At 51.7% G+C, this 21475-nt stretch overlaps 2 protein-coding genes across 3 annotated transcripts in view; both read left to right on the top strand.

Annotated features, from left to right (window-relative positions):
• PRKCB (protein kinase C beta) overlaps positions 1-11898 on the top strand; it is a 255123-nt gene extending 243225 nt beyond the window's left edge. Inside the window, exon 17 of one of the 2 annotated variants that reach the window (XM_019649900.1) lies at positions 11240-11898. In XM_019649900.1, coding sequence (XP_019505445.1) covers positions 11240-11392 — 153 coding nt within the window. In that variant the 3' untranslated portion in view covers positions 11393-11898. Of the gene's footprint in view, positions 1-5258 lie in introns of both variants that reach the window. The other variant, XM_019649899.1, reaches the window with a different exon arrangement.
• A 774-nt stretch (positions 11899-12672) lies between these two features.
• CACNG3 (calcium voltage-gated channel auxiliary subunit gamma 3) overlaps positions 12673-21475 on the top strand; it is a 74550-nt gene continuing 65747 nt past the window's right edge. The window contains exons 1-3 of the mRNA XM_019649941.1: positions 12673-12886; positions 13644-13693; positions 15371-15459. Coding sequence (XP_019505486.1) covers positions 12851-12886; positions 13644-13693; positions 15371-15459 — 175 coding nt within the window. The 5' untranslated portion in view covers positions 12673-12850. The remainder of the gene's footprint in view (positions 12887-13643; positions 13694-15370; positions 15460-21475) is intronic.

The raw sequence follows: 21475 nt of genomic DNA, 5'->3' as shown, positions 1-21475 counted from the left end.
GTGCACGTGCTTCATAGACGCACAGGCTGCCCACACGGGCAGGAGTTCCGTGCACCGGTGCCATTTTACGTTCCTCTACATCGTCCTTTGATTTTTAAAAGGGTTTTGCATGGTAGTCCATCAAGTCGATGTACCGTTACGTATTTAACCCTTTTCCCTCTTGGTTGAGAGTTGATGTCCATCTTTTCCCTCCCCTCTAACAATTCTTTGAGGCACATCCTGTACCTTGATGGGATAAACACAGGTGTATTGAGGGGCGGGGGGGGGGTCCAGGAAAAGCCTCCTGGAGGAAGTGGCATCTGCTGGAGACAGACAGGATGTGTAGGAGTCAGCCAGGGGAGGGGCAGAGGGTGGGAGGCAGGTGTTAGGTGGTGCTGGCAGAGGGGGAACCTGTGCCAAGGCTGGGAGGGGAGGGCGGGCGTGCAGGCGCCTTCCTGGACCTAGCAGCTCATTACAGCTGGAGGGCGTGTGGGGGGGATGTGGCCATTGAAGGTAACGAGGGGCATGTTCTGTACAGCCCTGCTAGCCATACTGACCGAGGCGTGTGGGCTTTGACCACTGGCCGCCGTGGCCGACCAGAGCAGGCAAGGGGCGTGTCCAGGTTGGCGTCTCTGAAAGATCCTGGAGGCTGCTGTGTCTGAGCCAACTCTGCATTTGACAGCTAGACTCGGAGCTGTGATTAACACAATGAAACAGAAATTAGAAAGAAGAGGAGAAGCAGCAAAAACAGCTCACAAGTCACAGCTCACAGATACGCTTTGCAGACTGCCTAGGTTCTTAAATTCGGCAGCGCAATTGAACAAAAAGTCACAGCCCTTACCCACCTCTCCTCCCCTGGAGGACGTGCCATTTGATTTAAAGAACCTAGGCGGTTTGGGCCCCTTTCCCTGTCCCGGGAGTCCCAGCCGTGTATCCTGATGCCAGGGGGCCTGGGTTTTCTTTCGGCAGCTCAGCGAGGGCTGACGTCTCCCCCAGGACGGCCAGAGAAGCAGGTGTGATCCACCCTGTGTTTGGAGTTAGATGCCAGCCACCGAGCTGCCCACTCCCCATGACGTAGCAGACGCAGAGCTGATGGGGGCTGTGCCCTCCGCGCCCTCCACAGGGCTGACGGCTTCATCTAGGGAGCATCCCTAAAGCTAACGGGCCCCTTTGAAAAGCACGGAAGCACTTCGGGAGGCTGTGGTCGGCCAGCCCGAAGCTGCGTGTTATTAGGGAACCTGTGCCCCGGCTGTGTGTGCCCCTCGCTGAGCCCGGGTCCGTGCTTCTCCCGGCTCACCCACTGGTCTCATTATTCTCCCAGGCGGTGGGGGAGGGGTGGCAGAGGAGGCTGCCGCGCTGCCAGAGGCTGTTTTTCTGTTTCCCATCACAGCCTCTGGGGAGGCCCGGCAAAGCAACTGCCTTCTGCTGTGGATGGGAAATGGATGGTTTTTCAAGAAAAATGGCCCCTGCAGACTCTCGGTGTCTTGGCTCTGGTGCTGCTTATGCTGGCTGGCTTGGGTCTCAACACCCAGGCAAAGAGAAACCTTGCAGGGTCTGCCTTGTGACGTGCTGTCTCGCCCGGGCACCCCTTGCGTTTTTCTAACTGCATCGCCTTTGCACCCCCTCTCCCATAGCCCTAGCCCCATCTCCCTCCTGTGGTGGATGGCAGCCAGCTTTCTTCCCCACCCCCACACCCCCGGGCCTCTGCCATCAGTCTAGCTCCCACTCCTCTTCAGTCCCCACACCATGGCATGGGGATCCCCCACTCCATCCGTGGCATCTCCACTGGACCCTCGAACATATCATAAATGAAACCCATGTTCCATGTTCCCCCACAAATACGCCCAACCCCTCACATGCCCCTCTCACCAAGTAGCTCAGGCTAAAAGTCTTGGGGTCACCGATCGATCAGTCCTCCCTTCCTCTTCCCCCCACATCCGGTCCCCCCACAATCCTGTGAAGTTCAAATTCCAAGCGCATCCCCAGACCAAGTACAGCTTCTCAGTCCCCCACTACCAGCTTCCTCCAGGCCCCCGTCATTTCTTGGGTTACTGCCACAGCCTCTTAAGTGGCCTGCCTGTCCCCACCCTTGCCCTCGGCCCCTCAGTCTGTTCTGTGCCCAGCACCCGTGACCCCGCTGGGACCTCAGAGCGTACCACGTGGCTCTCAGAACTCTCCAGCGGCTTCTCCTCAAGCTGATGTGAAAATACCCTGTCCTCGCGTGGCCACTGAGTCCCCCCACCTGGCTCCTGGTGCCCTGTCTGCGCCTGTCCCTTGGTCACTGCTCTGGCCTCTGCCCTCACTATGGTTGGTGATGCTCCCAAGCGAAGTCCTGCCTCAGGGCCTTTGCACTGGCAGTTCCTTCTGCCTAGAATGCGTTTCCTGCAGACGATCCTCCAAGGGTCCCCCTCACCTCGCTGAGGGCCTGAGCACAGCCCCTCTAATCTCCCCAGAGCTGACCCCCTTGTCGAAAGTGGCCCTCTCTTCCCTCCTTGTCTTGATCGGGCTTTCTTTTTCTCAGTGGCGCTAATCTCTGTCCAGCAGTAAAATACCTACTTACATTTACAGTTATTATAATGTTTCCTTGTTGGTTGCCTCTTGTCCCGAGTACAATGTAGGTTCCATGAGGTATGGATTTTGTAGAATTTACTCTTAGCACAGGGTCTGGCACATGGGAGAGACTCAATAAATGTCTTGACCAAGAAACTGAATAAGTAATGAAAGTTTCTGGTCACTTGTCCTGGCCACACTGCCTTGACCCCGAGGGTCTGTTGTTTCCTGGGCTTTTCCCCCACCGGGCTGCAGAGCATCCGTTAGACTCGGAGTCTTGATGGGATGGCTGGGGGCGGGGGGACGAGGGGGGGGTCACTCTTCATTTCCTGAGACCTGCAGCCAGGATATCAAAACAGCCCGAACGGTTTTTAGCTTAGAATCACAAATATATTTCTCTAAGTCTGACATGAGCTGGTTAAAAATTGCAAGATTGTTTCCTCAGTATGTGCAGCTTAAACACCCCGGAAACGCCCCATTGTAGGACACATAGGCCGTCTGGAGGGACGTGTAGTGGAAACAAGGAAACCAGAACAAAGGAACACTTACAGCTGGGATGAGCTGAGCACCTACTGGGTGCCAGGCCCCGTACTGGTCACGCACATTATCTGTCTCATGTTAGTCTCATCACAGCCCCGCAGAAGGAATGCCAAGTGTCCCCGGTTCACAAAAGAGACGTTAAGAACTTACCTAGAGTCGCTCACACAGCTAGTGGGCGGCGATGGCTGGATTCAAACCCACATCTCAGGCTTCGTCTGCATCGCTGCCTTCTGCCCAGACCGGCGGGGGCTCCCTGAGAGCCCTGTCCCCTGCAGACACCCTGCCGTGACTACGGGGCCTGACAGAGGAGCCTGCACTCCTTGACTGTCCCAACCTACCTTCCGGCTCCAAGGGCTGCAGCTGGGAGCCGCCTGCCATGTCCTCCTCCATTCCCTCCCTGATGCCAAATGCCACGGCCCGCTTTCCACGACATTCCCGCCTGGCCTGGCAGAGGCCCTCCTGCTGGAACGGGGCCCTTCTCTTTGGGTTCCTCTCAGTCCCCGGCTTGTCTGATGGCTTCTCTCCTGGTTCTTCTCTTAGCGCTCCAAGTTCCGCGGGCACTTTTCTCGTTGTCATTGGCAAGCGGGGAGCAGACGCCTCCTCGCAGGTGGTGTGTGAGCCATTGAGTGCCTGGGAAGGTCTCGGCGGTTTTTATTCCCAGTATGGTTTTCTCTTCTGCACCTCCCCTGTTCGGTCCTTAATTTATTATAAAGACCTGTCTCCTGAGCTCCAGGACCCAAACTTCTGACGCCCTCAGGTCACCTTAGGATCTCACTGGTCCCTCCAGGTCATCGCACCCAAACGGAAACACTCATCCTTCTGAATTCGCCCACTTTCTTCATCTCAGTGACTGCTGTAACCTCTGTCACTCAAACCAGAGACCTCAGCAGCCCCGTTGGTGACTTCTCCCCCTCCCCCGCCTCCCCTGCCTGACTCCATTGCATAGTCGCCATCCTGCCACCCGTGCTTGTGAAGTGCAGCCAGGAGCCTGGGCTCTGCCATCACACCGCCCGGGCTCCCCTTGCAGGCCAGCTACTTGTTAGCTGTGTCACCTTGAGCCAGTTGCATAGCCTCCCGGCCTCGGTTTCCCCACCTGTCCCACAGGATGGTAATGAGGCCCACGTCCTGGGGTCATTGCTGCCGCCCATGAAGAGGGACCCAGGGTGCGTGGCCATCAGCAGACATGTGGTCACGCCAGCTGTCCTGACGATGGCTGCGTGTGGCTGTGTGTTTGCCTCCCACACACACTCACAACACAGATGGGTCTTGCTGGTGGACATCAAAGCACATGAGGTTTGCCGACTCACCCCTCCTCGTTGGGTGAGAACGTGTGTGTACATGGGTGTGCCCTCCTGCACGAGGGCACACTTGTACACACGTGCACACACACACACACACACACACACACACACACACACACACACCTGGGTCGTAACTCTGCCTTTTGGTGAGACATGGCAGCCGTGTCCCCTCTGGAGCCTGATGGTCCCAGTGTGCTCTGCTGTGTGTTTCACCCCACACTCTTCTTCCCATTTGGAGGGAGAATGGCTGCTGACCGCCTGGCACTTTTGTAATTAAGGGTCAGTGATGTATGCAGCCAACTAGAGCCTCGTGGGTGCCCCGGCATGGCAGGCGCCGAATCCAGGTCCTGAGAGCTGTCTCCGCCGGCTGGAGTTTGTGAGCTCCTGTGTCTGCTGAGTGGGTAAAATGTCAGCTCTTACTGACTGAGAGCCAGCGGACGGCTCTTGGAGGTGTCTGCTGCTAAATATTGAGATCTCCCAGGTCACATATATGCAGGCCGTTCCTTTGTATCTTGTGCTACATGAAACATCTCAGGTATTTTAATTCCGTGTCTTTCAACAGCCAAGCTTGGCTAATTCCTGCGGGTGGGACGGGGGTGGGGGACATGCCACGTGCCACCAGCCCACCATCTCATGCCTTTGCCATACAGCTCCTGACTGCCCAGGAGGACACCGGGGGCAGCTCACGAGCTACAGAAACGGAAGGTCAGGAGCCCAAGGTCATGAGACCCTTGCATTTTTACGTTGCTCTCATTCCTGGTCACTGGAACAGCCTCTCCGAGGCAGTAAAAGAGAAGGCATGGAGGAAAACACACCCGGTTTTGTTTGGTTCTGTTCTGTTTTGTTTTGTTTCCACCCACCACAAGTTGTTTTCTTCCCTTCTCATAGTGTGGACGAAATGCTGAAAACTTCGACCGGTTTTTCACCCGCCACCCGCCCGTCCTAACCCCTCCTGACCAGGAAGTCATCAGGAATATTGACCAATCAGAATTCGAAGGATTTTCCTTTGTTAACTCTGAATTCCTAAAACCTGAACTCAAGAGCTAAGTAGATGTGTAGAACTCCGTCCTTTGTTTCTGTCATTCAAGCTCGGCTACGGCGGTGACATTTTTTTTGTTTTGTTTGTTTGTTTCATTACCACGTTGCATCCATGTGTTTTATTTGCTGATGACACTAGAGTGGCCATGTTTCGGAATCCAAATGCCCTCAGGTCGTTTGGGACATGCTAAGAGATGAGCTTATGCAGATGGCCTGTGGAAAAAAACGCTACTGCATAATGAACACGTCATCGAAGTCCTCTTGCAGTGGATGTTCCCCAGCATGTCAGCTACGTAGATCCAGTGGGGGACACAGAATGCCTGCTGCTTTTCCCTTTTTTTTTTTTTTCTGCATTGCCATTGTCACACATTCTCCAGTGCCAACCATCCAATCTCGATTCTTCCCACCCACGAGGGTGGGTGATCGGATGCTAGCGGTGTCAGCTTCCTTCAGTCCTGGGGCTTGGCTGGCATCCAGACACATGGTTGCTTTGCTTTAGAGGAAAGGCCTCCATCGTGCCTGACTGGGAGGCACCACGAGCTTTGAAAAGAGCAGACAAAAAAAAATACAATTTTGCTTGCTGTTTTCCATGACTCAAAGTGAAGGAGGTTGCCTAAGCCCTTTTAAAATTCCGCTTCCATCTGAAAGCACCTCAAGAGGTCAAAAGGCAACCAGCTTAGGTGCTCCCTCGGGGTCACCTTCATCCCCAAACAATGTGGGAAGAGCATTTGGCATCACTTCCTGAAGATACATGGTCACTCTAGCAAGGTCCCCAAGGACCGGGATTTTACGTTACATTTCAAACTTTATTTGCTTTGGGGTTTTATTTCTGTTGTTCAAACGCAAAACAAAAAAAATTACTTTGTTACACATGCTTTGAAATATGTGTCCAAATGTTATTGACAGCAATGACCTACTTTGATTTACAAAGACGGTGGCTCTCAAGCCCGTAGCAGACTCACGCCTGAGCGGATGGGACTGGGCTGGGTGGGTGGCTGACTTTTGAAGGCCGATGAAGGGTTCTGGGGAAGACACCATCTCCTGAAATGTAGACAGCTGTATTCTTCTCTTTGATGTTGTTTTACAAGATGTTTGTGGAAATGTTCATTTGTATCTGGATATCTGTTATGTGCCATTTTTCTTCTAGCATCGAGATGCAATTAAAAAAAAAAACAAAGAAGAAATGCTATTTCAAGGAAAACAGCTCTCTTTGAAAAAATGTGGACCCAAACTACAAGCGGGGCCTCCTGAGGCTCTGGGACAGAATGAGCCAAACTCAGAGTTTAATCTCAGCCCCGTGTTCCACCAGTCAGAGAGGCTGAGGCTGCAGACCATTCAGGGGGTCCCCCGGTCCCGTAATGGGGTGGGGCAAGCTAACCAGGGCCCCCCACGATCTCAGAGCCCAAAGCCCACATTCCCACTGGAGTCAGGTTTGGGGGTTGGCTAGGAATATGCCAGGACTCTTGCTTTTCTTATCAAAACTGCCACTCCCCCCTGCTTGGACTAAATAGTCTTCTTAGCAAGCAACTCTCTGAACCCCAGAAGCCCAAGGAAACCCCTGGGGTGGGAGAAACCCCATTTCTCTCTGAGCAGATGGAGACAGCGAGGGGTCCCCATCCTTGTCTCCTGCTATTCCCAGGCAGCCCTAAAGAGAATTCTTATCAGAGTTGAGTCATTTCCGGAAGCTCTGGGGCTTCTAAGAGACCATCAAGGGAACTTTTACTAACCTGACAAATGTCCTTGAAGGGAGCCTTCTCATCTTTAAGAAAACCGTGTTTGGGTTTCCGCTTAGGCAGATGCCCCTGCTGCCTGCCCGTTCCTTTCTGCCCGCTTGCTTCTCCTCGCTGCAGGCTTTGGGCCCCCTCCCTGCTCCTGGTCTTGTGGCAGCGGCCTAAACCACGGGTAAAGCAAACCTCAAGTCCTCGCTGACAAGCGTAGGGGGCTAGAGAGGGAGAGAGATCAGACGTAATTGTTGGGGGAACTGGGATCTGGAGAGAGGAAGTGACTTGCCCAAGGTCAGCCAGCTGCGAAGCAAAGCTGGGTTTCCTGACGTTCAGCATGGGACCCTCTCTGCTCTCTACCTGGCGTCTCTGAGCCATGCCCACCAGCAGGCAAGCGATTTGAGGACCTCTATCTGGCTGTTGGGTCACCAGGCCTTTCCTTGGGTATGTTGTCAGGAAGGTAAACACCATGGAGAAACACTGGGCCGTTGACGAATGATTTGAGACAACTTTAGAGACCAATGTAAGATAGATAGATGATAGATAGATAGATAGATAGATAGATAGATAGATAGATATAGGAAGAATATACTGTATATATACACTTGTACTCTACATTTTCCAAATTGCTGCCATTGTTTTCCAAAAGTTGAATCGTTTGCAGAGATGAGACCTTAAGCCAAAGTTTCTGCCCTGACACGCCTCGCCGAGGTGGGCAGGGGAGCCTCAGGGAAGGGGGCGTGGGTCAGGGCATCTGCAGCTTCCTTTTCCATCAGCATTTCAAGTGCAGAGCGGACCAGGACACACAGCTTTCCACACACACAGTTTCTGGGGACTGCTTTGCAAGTTCATCCAGGAAGAGAGTTGCATTCGTTTTTCCCATCCTGCGTCTCTTCCACCCACCATCCCTTTCCCCGGGAGGCATTCACTGAGACCGACGTGTGCCAGGCTCTGTGCTGGGTGCCAGGAGCACAGCAGGCAGCCATAAAGATGCAGCCCAGAGGGGGAGTCATCTGTCCGAGTCAGTCAGGGATGGCTTCGTACCAGAAAGGAAAAGTCCTCGCAAGTCTTCAGGGGTCTGCTTTCTCTCTTCAGACCACAGTTTGAGCTGGAGGAGAAGGAGCAGTAGTGCCTTCTTCACCCACATTGTGGGGAAGTCCTATACTGTGGGGGTGGGGAAGGAGAGGGTAGCATGGTAACCAGGGTGGGTTTCCTTCTAGAAGGCCAAAGGCACCATCTCCGTGCTTGAACAGGCCACAGAATCACGGCGGGCTGAGCAGAGACAGATACCCCTACGGAGAGCGGGCTCTGGTTGTCCTCAGTTCCGAGTCCCGCCTTTTGGGGTTTATCACTCAGATTTTCGCAGGCAGTCCCCTTTCTAGCTGTCAGGGAGACCCTGCCGCCCTTCCAGCACAATGCACCCAGCTTGACAATTCCTGGTGCTTCTATTGGGTTGTCGGAAAAGCCATGATGCATTTTTGCAATGAAAAACATAGAAAAAATACATCATGACTTTTCCAACAACCCAATAGATCAGACAGCCTGAGGTTTTCCAATGAACTTAATTAGGGGAGAATTGAAAAAAAAAAACAAAGACAGAAACTAAGTAAGAACATCCAAAGAACCTAAACACAGTGCATGTTATTAGCCGTGGGGGATTGTCTACCAGGATCCCAGAAACCCTCTCTTCACTTGTTAGGCTTCTCACTCCGCTGCTGCCCTTCTGAGAGGAGGGGGCCCGATCACAGAGACCTTGGGCATTGATACGAGGCCCGTGGAATTCAAACCCTCTCTGGCCGAGTAAGACTTTTCCCAATGGCTTTAGATGCTTTCAACTCAGAAAGGAATTGTCCCAACAGAGAGGCTCATGTGCTCCCGATTTCTAGGGTAAAATTCAGGGGTAATGACTGCAGGGGTCTCTCCACAGGACAGACTCCACAGTGACAAGTTCTATCTGGACCATTGGCCATTTCATCCCCGGCACAACAGATGGGGAGGGGCCTTCGAAATAGTGGCTGATGGGAAAGGAATCTGCTGGATGCTCAGAGGCAGGGAAGGCCCCGTGGGGTCAGTGTCACCAGGGGGACCTGAGAGGCGGTGGCCTCCTGCCTTCCAGCCCCAAATCGGCCAGGGCCCACGCCCAGCTCTGGAGCTCAGACCTCGACGGGGATGAATGCAGCCCGTCCCTGCTGGGGGTCCAAATGTGAGAGGCCCTTAGGATCAACAGGAACAGCTTCCATTGTTTTGCTCCAGAGTGAGGTGTCTGGCTCAGGAGAGGCTCTAAGTTGGGGAAAGTAAAGAGGCCCGTCCTTAGTCAAGTCTCCATTCATTGATTCGTTCATTCGGCAAAGAATCGCAGACAGCCTGCTGCGTGCCAAGCGCTGCACTTGGCACCGGAAATACAATAGTGAAGAAACAGACAAGGACCCTCCGTCCCTGGAAACAGGCAGTAAATAAACCAGCATCTGATAACAGCAAGAGTGATGAAGACCCTTAAAAGGGTGGCAGGTATGACTTGCAGGGTCCAGGCAGGCATGGCATTGGAGCCTTTCCTGGGACATGAAAAGGAACAGTCTGACAGCAGGCAGGACAAGACCACGCTGAATGGGGGGGAGGGGGGCCTGGCAGGAGAGGCCCCGCCATCCAGGAAACATTTCTGCCAGCCCGATCCGATCCGACTGCACCTACTGAGGTGTGTTGCTGGTGTCTCACCACTCCCTACACCCCACACGTGCACCACCACAGTAAGTGGGGCGCTACGTAAGGACATTCTACCTACCTCAGGGGGACAGCCAAAAGGAAGGAATTTCTGGGTGGCTTTTTGCAAAGGGAAAGCAGCCCAGCAGTGAGAAACCCTTATCAGTCAGCGCCCACTGGGGCGTCAACCTACAGCCTGGGAGACATTGGCCAAACTAGCAAGTCCGTCAGGCCTCACGAACCTGCCCTTCTTTACAATCGTGACGCACCGCTGGTGTCAGCTGTCCGGTAGCCGTGAAGTCCAGCTGTTAGCCTTGGTTGTCCTGTAATGAATCAGCCATCAGGCTGTCCCCCTCGTCAGCGGGGCCGAGATGAGGCCTCATTAGGAGTGGGGTGGTCAGGTAAACATCACGAACCTGCTGTGCGGTCTTGGGCAAGTCACTTCACCTTCCTGTGCCTCCGTTTTCTCCTGTGTCCAACCATGGGGGGTAAGGACTGTAGCTCTACCTGCCGCCCGGTGGGTGGTGAGGAGAGGAGGAGATGATCGGAGGACAAAGACCCTGAAGCGGTGAGAGCATCGTGCAGACACGAGATGTTTTGATTAGCCCACACTCTGACATTCCCTGGTAAAACTCACCGAAAACTGTGCTTAACCTGGGATTAATGCCTGCCCCTCCCCGCAAAGAAATGTCAGACTAACGAGGAGAATAGACTTTTTGTTTGTTTGTTTGAAGGCTGCCCTTACAGACCTTAATTTTCAGCTTTGGGTTTTGTTTCTTACAGTTTGTTGACTAGATACGTGCTATAAACATTCTTGGGGAGACCTTCTGGCTGACGACCCACATGTCAGGTGTGGGTGAATTTCTGGGTGCCCCTTGAAAGCCTGGATTGTACCAGGGAATGTGGGGTGGACAGTGGCTGGCTCTTTTCATTAAGCACTGACCTGATTTCCCCACATACCTTCTGCTTTGCGGGGAGCCATGCTCCCTTTTAAAGAAAGGGGCCTCCAGCCACAGGAGTCACTGTTGGGTGCTTTCCTCCGGGACACCCTCCCCAGGGACTAACTCTGTGGCATTACACCTGGGAAGAGGTCATTTCCAACCCAGTTCATCTCAAAGCCAAAGAAAACAGAGCACCCCGCCCCCCCGCCCCGCTTTATGGCGATCATCAAAGAAAGTCGATATCTCATTTCCTTTCTTAGAAAATGTCCAAGTGTTCTGTCCTGAAAGCCAGCCTACGACGTGAAAGGAAAGCGAGGGGCTTGCACGTGCAATGCAGCTGCTAAAATCTGTCAGCTCGAGGCTCTTTCTGACCCTGCCTGTGAGATGTCATCAGCCGCCCGAGGGCTGGCGCGTCTCAGTCCCGTGTCCTTCTGCTTATGCTGTGTTAATGTGTCTGCTTTCCATTTGGCAGAGAGACAGGCGAGATACCTCCAACTTCGACAAAGAGTTCACCAGACAACCTGTGGAACTCACACCAACTGACAAACTCTTCATCATGAACTTGGACCAAAACGAATTTGCTGGCTTCTCCTACACTAACCCCGAGTTTGTCATTAACGTGTAGGTGAACGCTTGCTCCTTAGTTGGGCCTGGAGCGCCAGACTTCGGGCCACGTGTATGTATCAATTCTAGTCTTCCAGGATTCATGGTGCATATGCCGGCATCCCATGCGTGGAGAGTTTGTCCTAGAGGGCTTTATCTTTGTCTGCGTCGCTTGCTAGCTTGTTTTCTACCTTTGAAAATGTTTAGTTTAGAGTAGCCGCTTTATCCAACTCTCGAGGAACAATTTTCCAGACTTCCAGAAACTCACCCAAGGAACAGACGATGTCCAAACTACTGTGTCAGATACCCAAATGCTTCAGTATTTGTAATTTTTCAAGTCAGAAGCTGATGTCCCTGGTAAAAGTTTTTACAGTTATTCTACAATACCTTCTTGGAATGCTAAGCATGACCAGTATTTTTAAAACGTGTGAGTAAGCTTTGCAGTTACTGTGAACTATTATTGTCTCTTGGAGGAATTTTTTTTTGTTTTAAGAACTGATATGATTAAACTGAGTTAATATATGCAAACGCTTTTGTTAACATGTCTGCTTTTCAATAGACTCTGGTTTGGCGATTACAAAGTGGAGAGCCATTGGCTGATGGGGCCGGAAGATGAGCTTTGTTTCACATGCACAGAATTTTATTTAATTGAAACCATTGTGACTTTTTTTAAAAATGGGATATTTTATTTACATTTCTGGGTTTTCAGATTCACTTGAAAAAAACTGAAAGGCTGGCAGCACTGGGCCTTGGTTCCCCTGTGGGGATAATTGGACAGAGCTGAACCATGGTGGCTCCTATGAAGTGATGTGTTATCTCATTTCACCACAGTCTCCACCATGCCCTAGTGTCTATCCTTCTCATCCACGTACCTGGCCGCTGTGGCCCTCTGAAGTTGAGTCCCCTGACATTTTCAAGTCACATGCTTTGCGACCTCAGTATTTTCCTGTGCCCATAATCAGGCTGTCTGCTCAGTCATCCAGTCATGTGCATAGCAAACCCTCAAGTATAACATAAATAACAATTTCATTCCAGCCATGACAAAAGTTACCAAGGGGGCTGGTGTCAGTCAGAGACGCCATTTTTCCGTGGTCTCTGAGGGTGTGACTGTTTGTAAAACTACTTAACCTTTTACTATTTTCTCCTAATGTAGCATCTACCAAAAGTAAAAATCAAAAGGCATATGCCCCTTTTTTAACAGCCATGCTCGTCCAGGGAGGCCGGAAGAAGGGGGGAGGGGGGGAGGAGTAGGAACACTTCTAGAAGCCGCTGGTGTGATAAGCAGCCTTGCTCTCTGAGATCAGAGCGGCCCTGATCTGCATCACTGGGTGCCAGCCCGATAGCTCCTTCCCCGAATGAAATCATGCTTCTATTTTATCTTTGAAAGATGCAGTGAACCAATCTCTAGCACGTGCCGTTGGAACTGCCAATGCCGGTGCGTAGCAGAAAAGAACAGACCTGACACACCAAGTATGTCGTGATGCCACAGTTTATCCGTCTCCTGGGAAGACGCCCTGTAAGTGGTTCGCTGGGCAGATACAGGGAAGCCACTGATCCCGGGGCACTCGGCAGAATTTTAGAAACTCTGCCAGTTAAGTTGGGTGAAGCCAACGGAAAGTGCATCACACTTAGAAAACGAAAATGCACGGAGAGCTATAGCTGTTTGGTGATGTGTTCTGTTTAAGATAATATGGTAGAAGAGGTTGCTGTTGCTGCTTCCGTCTCCTGCTGCCCCTCGTATTTTCTCCCTCTGCTGGATAGAAACCCACCTTTCATGTCATAAATATCGAGCACCTCCTCTGAGCCAGGCATGGATGGCTCTGGGTGCTGGGGAGATAGAGACCCACAAGATAGGCCAGGACTTCCCATCGGCAGCGACAAGGAGGCTGCAGAAGTCCCAGCTTCCGTGGACCATCATCCTATAAAAACCCTGCCGTTTGCTCTGACGGGCTCAGCCTGGTCACATGTACATTCCTGAGCCAAGTGCTGTGGCTGCAGGGGAGAGGGGCAGAGGGTGAGGGGCTTTGATGGGCCTGACCTAAGCTGCAGTGGGTATCTACTGCTGTGTAACAAATTACTCCAAAATTTTGAAACATGTATTTATGACGTCTCAAAGTCTGCAGGCAGGAAGGTGGGTGTGGCTTCGTGGGTCAGACAGCTATTGGCCAGGGTTGCAGTCACAAATGAAGGGTCAGCAGGGGGGGACTGTCTAACCCAGAAGCCATTACCCTCAGAAATGACCTCCCATCATATTGCTGCTTTCTGTTCTTTAGAAGCAAGTCAATGAATCCAGCCCACATTCAAGGGGAGGGGGTTACACAAGGTGAGAATTCAACGAGGTGGGGGCCTCTGGTGTCATCTTAGAGATCGCCTCCCGTGTGCATCATGAGCTGTGCCTTTGGAACTGTGGGTAGAGTGCCACCCCACCAGGTGGACGGAGAATGGGCAAGGGGCAGCTCTCGGAACAAAAATCAGAAACTGTTTTTGGGACGAGGGGGATGTATGCTCGGGAAGCCATCCACAGTGGTGGATTTTCTGCAGATGGGGGTTTTGGGGACTTCCCCAAAGATTTTTAAGTTTAGTGATGTGTGACGGCCAATACCGAGAAACAATTCAAGGAGTGACTCACTTGGCATCACTCTTGGTCCCCAGAAGTCCCATTTCATTGCCAAGCTCACCCCCAAAGCCAAGGACCTGAATTTGACCTTCTGATGAGCTATATAGTCCTGCCTTCAGGGACTCAAAATCTCCCAAGAAGATGAGTTATTGGAAACACACACAAGTCCATGTCAATTATCTAACACCGAGGGCCTAACTTAGTGTCTTTTAAAAGGAACCATTTATTTAACTCACTGTGGTGGTTTTCCTGGCCTGGCCATCCCAGCTTATCTCGGGTGGACTTGACTGTGTATCTTCAGTCGCCTGGAAGGTCAGCTGGTGACTAGATGGTCCAGGGTGTCTTCATTCCCCTGCCCAGTTGGTGACCTGACTGGGCTAAAGGGAGGTCAGCTGGGATAACTTGTTTTTTTCCCAGCATGCTCTTGTGTGTTCCAGGGAGAACATAGGCTTCTCCATATGGTGGCTGAAAGGACTTCAAGGAATAATAATGGGAAGCCAACCCCAGTGCACGGGCACCTCTCACACCTCTGTTTATGTCATGTTTGCTGCCTTCCCATAAACCAAATTCAAGGGGTGGAGAGGTATCTCCCATTCCTGGTTGGAAGGCACCGTAAAAACACATTGCAAAGGCGAATGGACACAGGGATAGAAACGTGTGTGGCCAAGTTGTAGCTACCACACAGTCCATCAAGTGGAACCATTCATGAACTTAGGGGACATCAGAGAAATCAGACAGATGGGAGAGAGACTGCCAGGCATTTTCTGGGCTTTCCCAAGAGGACCCATGGATCCCCAGAAGTCCATCTTGTCTCTTCCATCTCAACGTACAAAGACCCAGGCCCAGCGTTCGGGGTTGCCAATTGGATAACCAGTCCCTGGTGCCTATAAGCCCTTTCCCCACTCATGTCACCCCCACCGGCAGGAATTAGGAGCAAGGACCCCACTGGGGGTGCAGCCCCCCTGCGGGGCCCCTGAAGACAGCTTTTCCTTTGGTGACTGAGACCCGGGGACAGATTGCCTCCTCCTCACAATACACCCACCTGAGGCTGGCTCAGACTCCTGTGTCTGGTGGTGCCGAGAGTGGTAGAAAGCTACAGAGAATGGACAAAACTCACGGACCATCTGTTCATCTTCTGTGTTTTGTGCATTTATTTTCAAATGTTAAGCATTTGATAGCAGTTGTCAGGCATCAGCTCAAAAGCTACCATTTGGGGAAAGACGGTCTCTGAAAAATCCACAGGAATCACTCATAGATGAGCGGTTTTGGGGTTGGGGATAAGGGGCGAGTCGTATTTTGAAACAACATCTTCAAATATTACCATATAATTTTATAGCCAAAAAAAAAAAAAAGGAAATAAGATGTCTCGTTTTTATAATCCAGACTTCAGGAAGGAAAGCTGGACCAAATCTTGTTTGAAGGGCTGTGTAGAAAATGGAGGAATTTCTCAATCAAGCATCACAGACTCTCAGGTGGGAACTTCCTGGAATTCCCTGGCCATGTGAGAATTTTCTGTTTATCAAAAAGAGACACAGGTTTAAGGGGGCGAGAGGGGGAGGCATATGGGTGTGTCCCCTTGGTTTGATTCTTAGCACTTTTGGAGAGTGAGCACAGCCATCTAGGGAGGGGTGTGTTTGTGTTGGTAACAGGAGCAGAACGTATGGACTTCTGGGGCTGGGCTTTGTCCTCTGTGCCTGCAGCTCAGGGGCTGAGTTGGCAGACACGAGGATGGGAGGAAACTCTTACTCCAAGTTCAGTGGCTTCCCGCAGGAGCCTAATTCTAAGTAGGGCTGTCCTTGGGTATCCGACATGAGTCTGGTGATATTGAGGGCCGTGGGAAATTAGGCAGCTAATTACTTAAATCGTGACCCCAGACGGCCATAACCAAGCTCTCTTGGCCAACGTGATCATGAGAACTGAGTATAGCACCCTGGCACGTGTGCCCATGTCATTGATACAGCTGCAGAAAGCCTTCTCTAGGTTAGAATAAAGGGGCAACTCAGCAATGTGGCAGAGTGGTGAGAGCCCAGACTCTGGACCCAGCGTGTTCAGTCCCCAGCTCTGCCATGTCCCAGAGCTGGGCACATCGCTGTGTATGGCTCAGGCCTGGGGACAGATCGCCTCTGCACGACCTTGAACAGTTACTTAGCCATGCCTTCCCATCCTTACGATGGCAGGGGACAATAACAATACTTGTCCCTTGGGACTACTATGGAGTTGAATGAGACAGCGCCTGTAGCATGTTTCGTATGTGTGTTAGCTATTCTCTCCCTGATTAGAGGAGCCAGCCAGGTGAGGTGATGTATGAAGCATTCTAGGAGTGAAAAAGTGGGGGTGCTGTGGGCCAGGAGTTCTTCCCCTGGGGAGCACCTGTGTAAAGGTGAGCAGTGGGGTCTTCTGCAAGAGACAACCTGCGAGGGTGCTGTCCCAACATGGCACGTATCCCATTCCTCCAGAGAGGCTGGAAATCTGGGCTTTTCTATGATGGGTCCTGATGTGAAAACATGGGCCACTGATTCTAATTGTTTGAAAGTCGAGGCTGTGCAAATATGTCCACTTGAGGGCATGTTTGGGGCCTTTCATTTCCAGAACATATGAACTGTGTATAATGTATGAATTTAGCATTTACAACGTGTCAAGTCCCGTCCTGGGGCTTCATGACGCTAAAACACCGAAGCCGTAGAGCAAACCTATACTGTAAGGAAGGTGTCCTTACTTTCGCCGTTTCCCAACGGAGGAAACTGAAGCTCAGAGGTGAGGTCACGTGCCCAAGACAACACAGCAGGTGTTAGAACCGACTTTGGGTTGTAGGCTGCCTTTACAAACTTTGTTACGAATCACATAAAAAAACACTTTTTTTTTTTTAACCCACACAAAATACTGGCACGGCCAGAGCTGTCACCCAAATACGTGTTTGTAGGAATGTGCGTGGCTGAGGGATGCGGGGACTCGCAGGACCACGAGGGGACCCGAGCAATCAGAACTCAGCACAGCCTGGTCCTGTACAGAGTCTGTTTGTCTCCCTGATGCCAGCCCTGGGCCTCTGGACCCCATCTGTATTGGGTTGTTGGAAAAGTCATGAGGTATTTTTTTCTGTTTTTCGTTGCAAAAAATGCGTCATGACTTGCCCAACAACCCAGTAGTTGACGTGGCACTGGATTAAGCATGATGGCTGACCTTTACGAGGCACTTACCACGAGCCACACAAATTAGCTCGCTTAGTCCCACTGAGTCAGATACTGGTTCTATTCATCACCACTTTACGGGGAAACTGAGGCATGGGCAGTGAAAGCCACTGGTCCGAGTCCACACAGTCATGAATAGGGGTGAGATTTGGATACAGGCAGCCCGGCTTCCAAGGCTACGCTGTTAGCCACAACACCGCATTCATAAATCAACTGAGACTGTCGGTTCCCTGTGGCTATAGCCACTGTCGAAACGCCCTTGAGCAAAAAAGGTGATAGCGACAGAAGAGAGTTTGGATTAAATTGCAGACACAACTGAACATTTTGGGGGGCATGAGGTTTCCTTTATAATGATGACAGAACTAGCTTTTATTGCGTTACGACTCGGTTCCCCCCTAGCCTTAGTTCGTGTTAGATTCGTGTAAACAGTTGGTGCTGGATATTGTTATTACACCCATTTTACAGATGAGAAAGCTGAGTCTCAGCCATGCCAAGTAACTTGAATCAGGTCACACAGCTGGTAAGTGGCCCAGTGAGGGCCTGCACACAGGTCTGTCAGCCCCGACAGCCTGCGTGTTTTAAGACCCACGTTAAAATGTTCAAGAGCTTGTTTTTTTCCAGGATGGCTCCTGCTCAGGGAGGTGGGATAAATGGGTTCAGGAACCGGTGACTGGTCAGCCATGGAGTAAGGTCCAGGGAGTCCCAAAGACAAGTCACATGACTGAGCAGGGCCTTGGGGGGAGTCATGGTTTAGGATGGAGCCTCTCTTGGGGTGTCTCTCTGACACCCCACAGGTCTCAGCCATCACACATCCTGAGATGAGGACCATGAACCCTCCCTTCCCCTCTGGCTAAATGTGAAGAGCATACTTCTGCCTCGTTCCCTCCTGGAACCCAGCACCTGAACTTATATGTTGGGCCCTGTTAGGTTTACAAGGAGCAAAACCCACCTCAAACTGGAGTGATTAAAAGAAAAAAGGATCATTTATTTGTTTTGATAACTAAAAGGGTCTTGGGTGGTCTGGCTTCAGGCACAGGTAACTCCAGGGACTCATACAATATCAGAAAGCTGACCCTGTCTACCTTCATCCCATGTCCTCCATGGTTTCATTTTCTTGGTGGCCCCGGAAGCTCCAACCACTGTCCATCCATAGAGCTCAGCAATACCAGCAGAAGAGTTTATCTTTTTCAATAGTCCCAATAAAAGTTATGGGGCTGCGTGTTACTGGCTTGGCTTGAATATCCCTCTCGATTTTGCTTGGGGTGGGAGGTGGGGGTTAAGTATCAGGTTTGCCACGCCCGGGTCACATGCTCACCCCAGAGTACTGTGGAGATAAGAGACAGTCGCCTTGAGTCACATGGTGATGGGTGGTTTCCCAGAGGAAAATGGTCGTGTGGTTTTTTAAAAAAAGAAAAAGGAATGGGTTCTGGGAGATGGAAACAACAGGGGTGGGTCTCCTAAAAGCTGACTCCAGAGTCTCACCTTCTTCTGGGTCCTAAGTTACAGCCATGGAAACCCTAATGCATTTCCCTACTGACTCTTTTTTTTTTTTAAGGTTTTATTGGGGAATTGGGGAAGGGGAACAGCCAAGTTGTTGTCCTTCAGTCTTAGTTGTGAAGGGCGCAGCTAGCTCAGCTCCAAGTCCAGTCGCCATCCAGCCACCTGTCAGCAGCTTGCGGCCACTCAGCTCAAGGTGCTGAGTTCAATCTTAGTTGCGGGTGGGCATAGCCCACTATCCCATGTAGGAGTTGAACAGGCAACTTTGTTGTTAGGAGCACATGCTCTCACCAACTGAGCCATCCTGCCACCTGTTGGCAGCTAAGAGGCAGCTCAGCTCGGGCGCAGCTCACTGGCCCATGTGAGAATCAAACCGGCGGCCCTGTTGCTCAGAGCTCATGCTCTTAAGCTAATTCTTAACCAACTGAGCCACTTGGCCAGCTCCCTACTGACTCTTAATAGAAGGTTCTCAAGCCCTCTGAAGCCATGAGAGAGGAATAGCCCACCGACTTCACTGGCCTGTGTCACGGCCACTTCCCCTTCTGGAAGGAGCGTCACAACACTCCTGGGGATGTTACCCCTCCCTTGTTCTCAGTCACTGTGGTTTGGGGTGGGCTCACCCAGCCAGAGTTTCCAGCAGGAGCTGTCACCTAAGCCCACCTCATACCTCTGGGGCTGCTCATTCAAAAACCCTGCAAAGCCATTGAAACGTGAACGTTTCACATGTGACCTCAGCTGTGAGCCGGGAAGTGTGGCTGCCCGATGCTGGGTGTCCCCAGGATTTAGGGTTCTGGGGAAAGGAAGCTCTGTGATCTCCCCACCTGGACCCCCTGCCCCTCCCAAAGCAAGAGGCTCTGAGGGCTTCTGAGTCCCGGTTCTCCTCCGTGGTTAAACCGAGCATGGTGCTCTTTATTTTTACCCTTCCCCTGTGATGCCTTCAAGCAGCTTTTCTGGGGAGAGTGTATGCGCCCACACTGGCAGATCTGCGTCCCTGGCCATTTGCCGGCTGCAGTGGGGCTGTTGCCATGCCCACCCACCCCAGCAGCCTGGCACCCAGCCTTTAGGGGGGCTCACTTGAGAGCTGTGTGAACTATGAGGAGAGTGGAACTCAAGTCCCAAAAGTCACCCAGGTGAGGGCAAGGTGTCCCCATGCCTGCTCCCTCTTACGAAAGGAGCATGTCTTGTGCCAGGTTGGAGCGCCTGTGACAGTAAAGGACTTGGGGGAGGGGGTTCTAGTCATCGTCACCACACAGTGACAGCTCCCCGTGGGCCAGCACACACCATGGATTACACGTTGATCAATGCACTTGATGGAGATGGAGCCCAGAGGGGTTCGCAAACTTGCCCAGAGCCATACAAGGCGGGAGAGCCAGAATCGGAACCTTGATGGCTTGCCAGTGCCCTCTAACTTAATGGGCATGCTGCCATGCCCACCAGAACGGAGAACGCACACATTCACACGCGCTGACACGACTGTTCTGAGCCCCTTGACAACTACTGTACTTACTTTTGCTAGTTCTGAAAGAATCACCTGACCCATACATCATTCTTCTCTCAATATGACCAGCTCACTGGTCTTAAACAGATTCTTTGATGCCTGTCCCATCAAGAGGCAGAAACAAACCCACCTCACATTAAAGTGGGCTGGCTTCTACTGCCCGGAAGGTAACGCCCTGCCGTTTCCAAGGCCAGGTCAGGAAAAGCCGCAGGTAGGGCTTCTAGCTGCCTGCCTGTCCTGAGACGTTTGCTCTTGGGACCCAGCGGCCACACCATGGGGAAGCCCGGGCCACAGAAGCCACATATGGGTGCCCCCCATGGAGGTCCCAGCCCACAGCCAGCATCTAACTGCAGGGGAGGCACCCTGGGTGAGAGCCACATAACTCATCTCAGTTTTCAGGGACGACAAATGATTGGCGTCAGGAACAGCCGGTGTGAGTTAGTTTCTGTAAAAAATGATCAACCCCTGGGTGCTGGCAACAAAGTAGAACATAAAAATCAGCTGCCTGACATGTCTGATGTGACTCCAAACTGAATAGACTCCAGTCCTACAAAATCTCGTCTTGGCAACGCCCCCTCTGCCTCCCTAACAGGGCTTTAAGTTTAAATAACCAGGATGATGACGGTAATAATTCATGCCCCTGACTCTTGAGCGCTTCGGAGGTGCCACGCAGAGTGAAGGGCTTTGTCTACGTTAGTTCATTGTTTTGTTCGAAACACCCCCGTGGTATTGTCATTTCTTTCAGGTTCGGAACTGAGCTCGGGGAGTTTCGTTGGCCAGAGCACACAGCTAGGCTGGGTTGTCACAGGCTCACTGACGTGACATCTGTTTATTGAGCCTCTATGCTGTGCCACCCCCTGTGCTGGGCCCTGGGGACACTATGGAGGAGACAGATCAGGTCCTTGTATCCAGGCCACCAGGTGATAAGAACCCAAACAAGCAAACAAGTAGATATTAATAAACAACAGCTTTGCTGGTGGTGGTCGCTGCTGTGAAGGAAATGGTGACACTGGTGGCGATTATGGAGCTGCCTTCAGTCCCCTCAGAGGCAGTGGCCTTTGAGAGACGTGACGTGACACCTATGCCATGTGATCATGGAGAAAGAGCATCTGGGTGGCAGAAACACGGAGGGGAAAGCCAGGTGTAGGGGACGGACTTGGCACATTCAAGAAAAAAAAAGAGGCCATTTCTTGGAATGAACAAGAAAAACAGGCTATGAGATGAGGGCAGAGAAGGAGGGAGGCCAGACCACACAGGTAAAGAATGTGGGTCTATTTTAAGAAAAATGGGAAAGGGGAAAGTTAAAAA

Source organism: Hipposideros armiger, unplaced genomic scaffold, assembly GCF_001890085.2.
Source record: "Hipposideros armiger isolate ML-2016 unplaced genomic scaffold, ASM189008v1 scaffold_135, whole genome shotgun sequence".
In the NCBI taxonomy this organism is placed as follows: Eukaryota; Metazoa; Chordata; class Mammalia; order Chiroptera; family Hipposideridae; genus Hipposideros; species Hipposideros armiger.
This window is presented reverse-complemented; position numbering and strand designations above follow the sequence as displayed.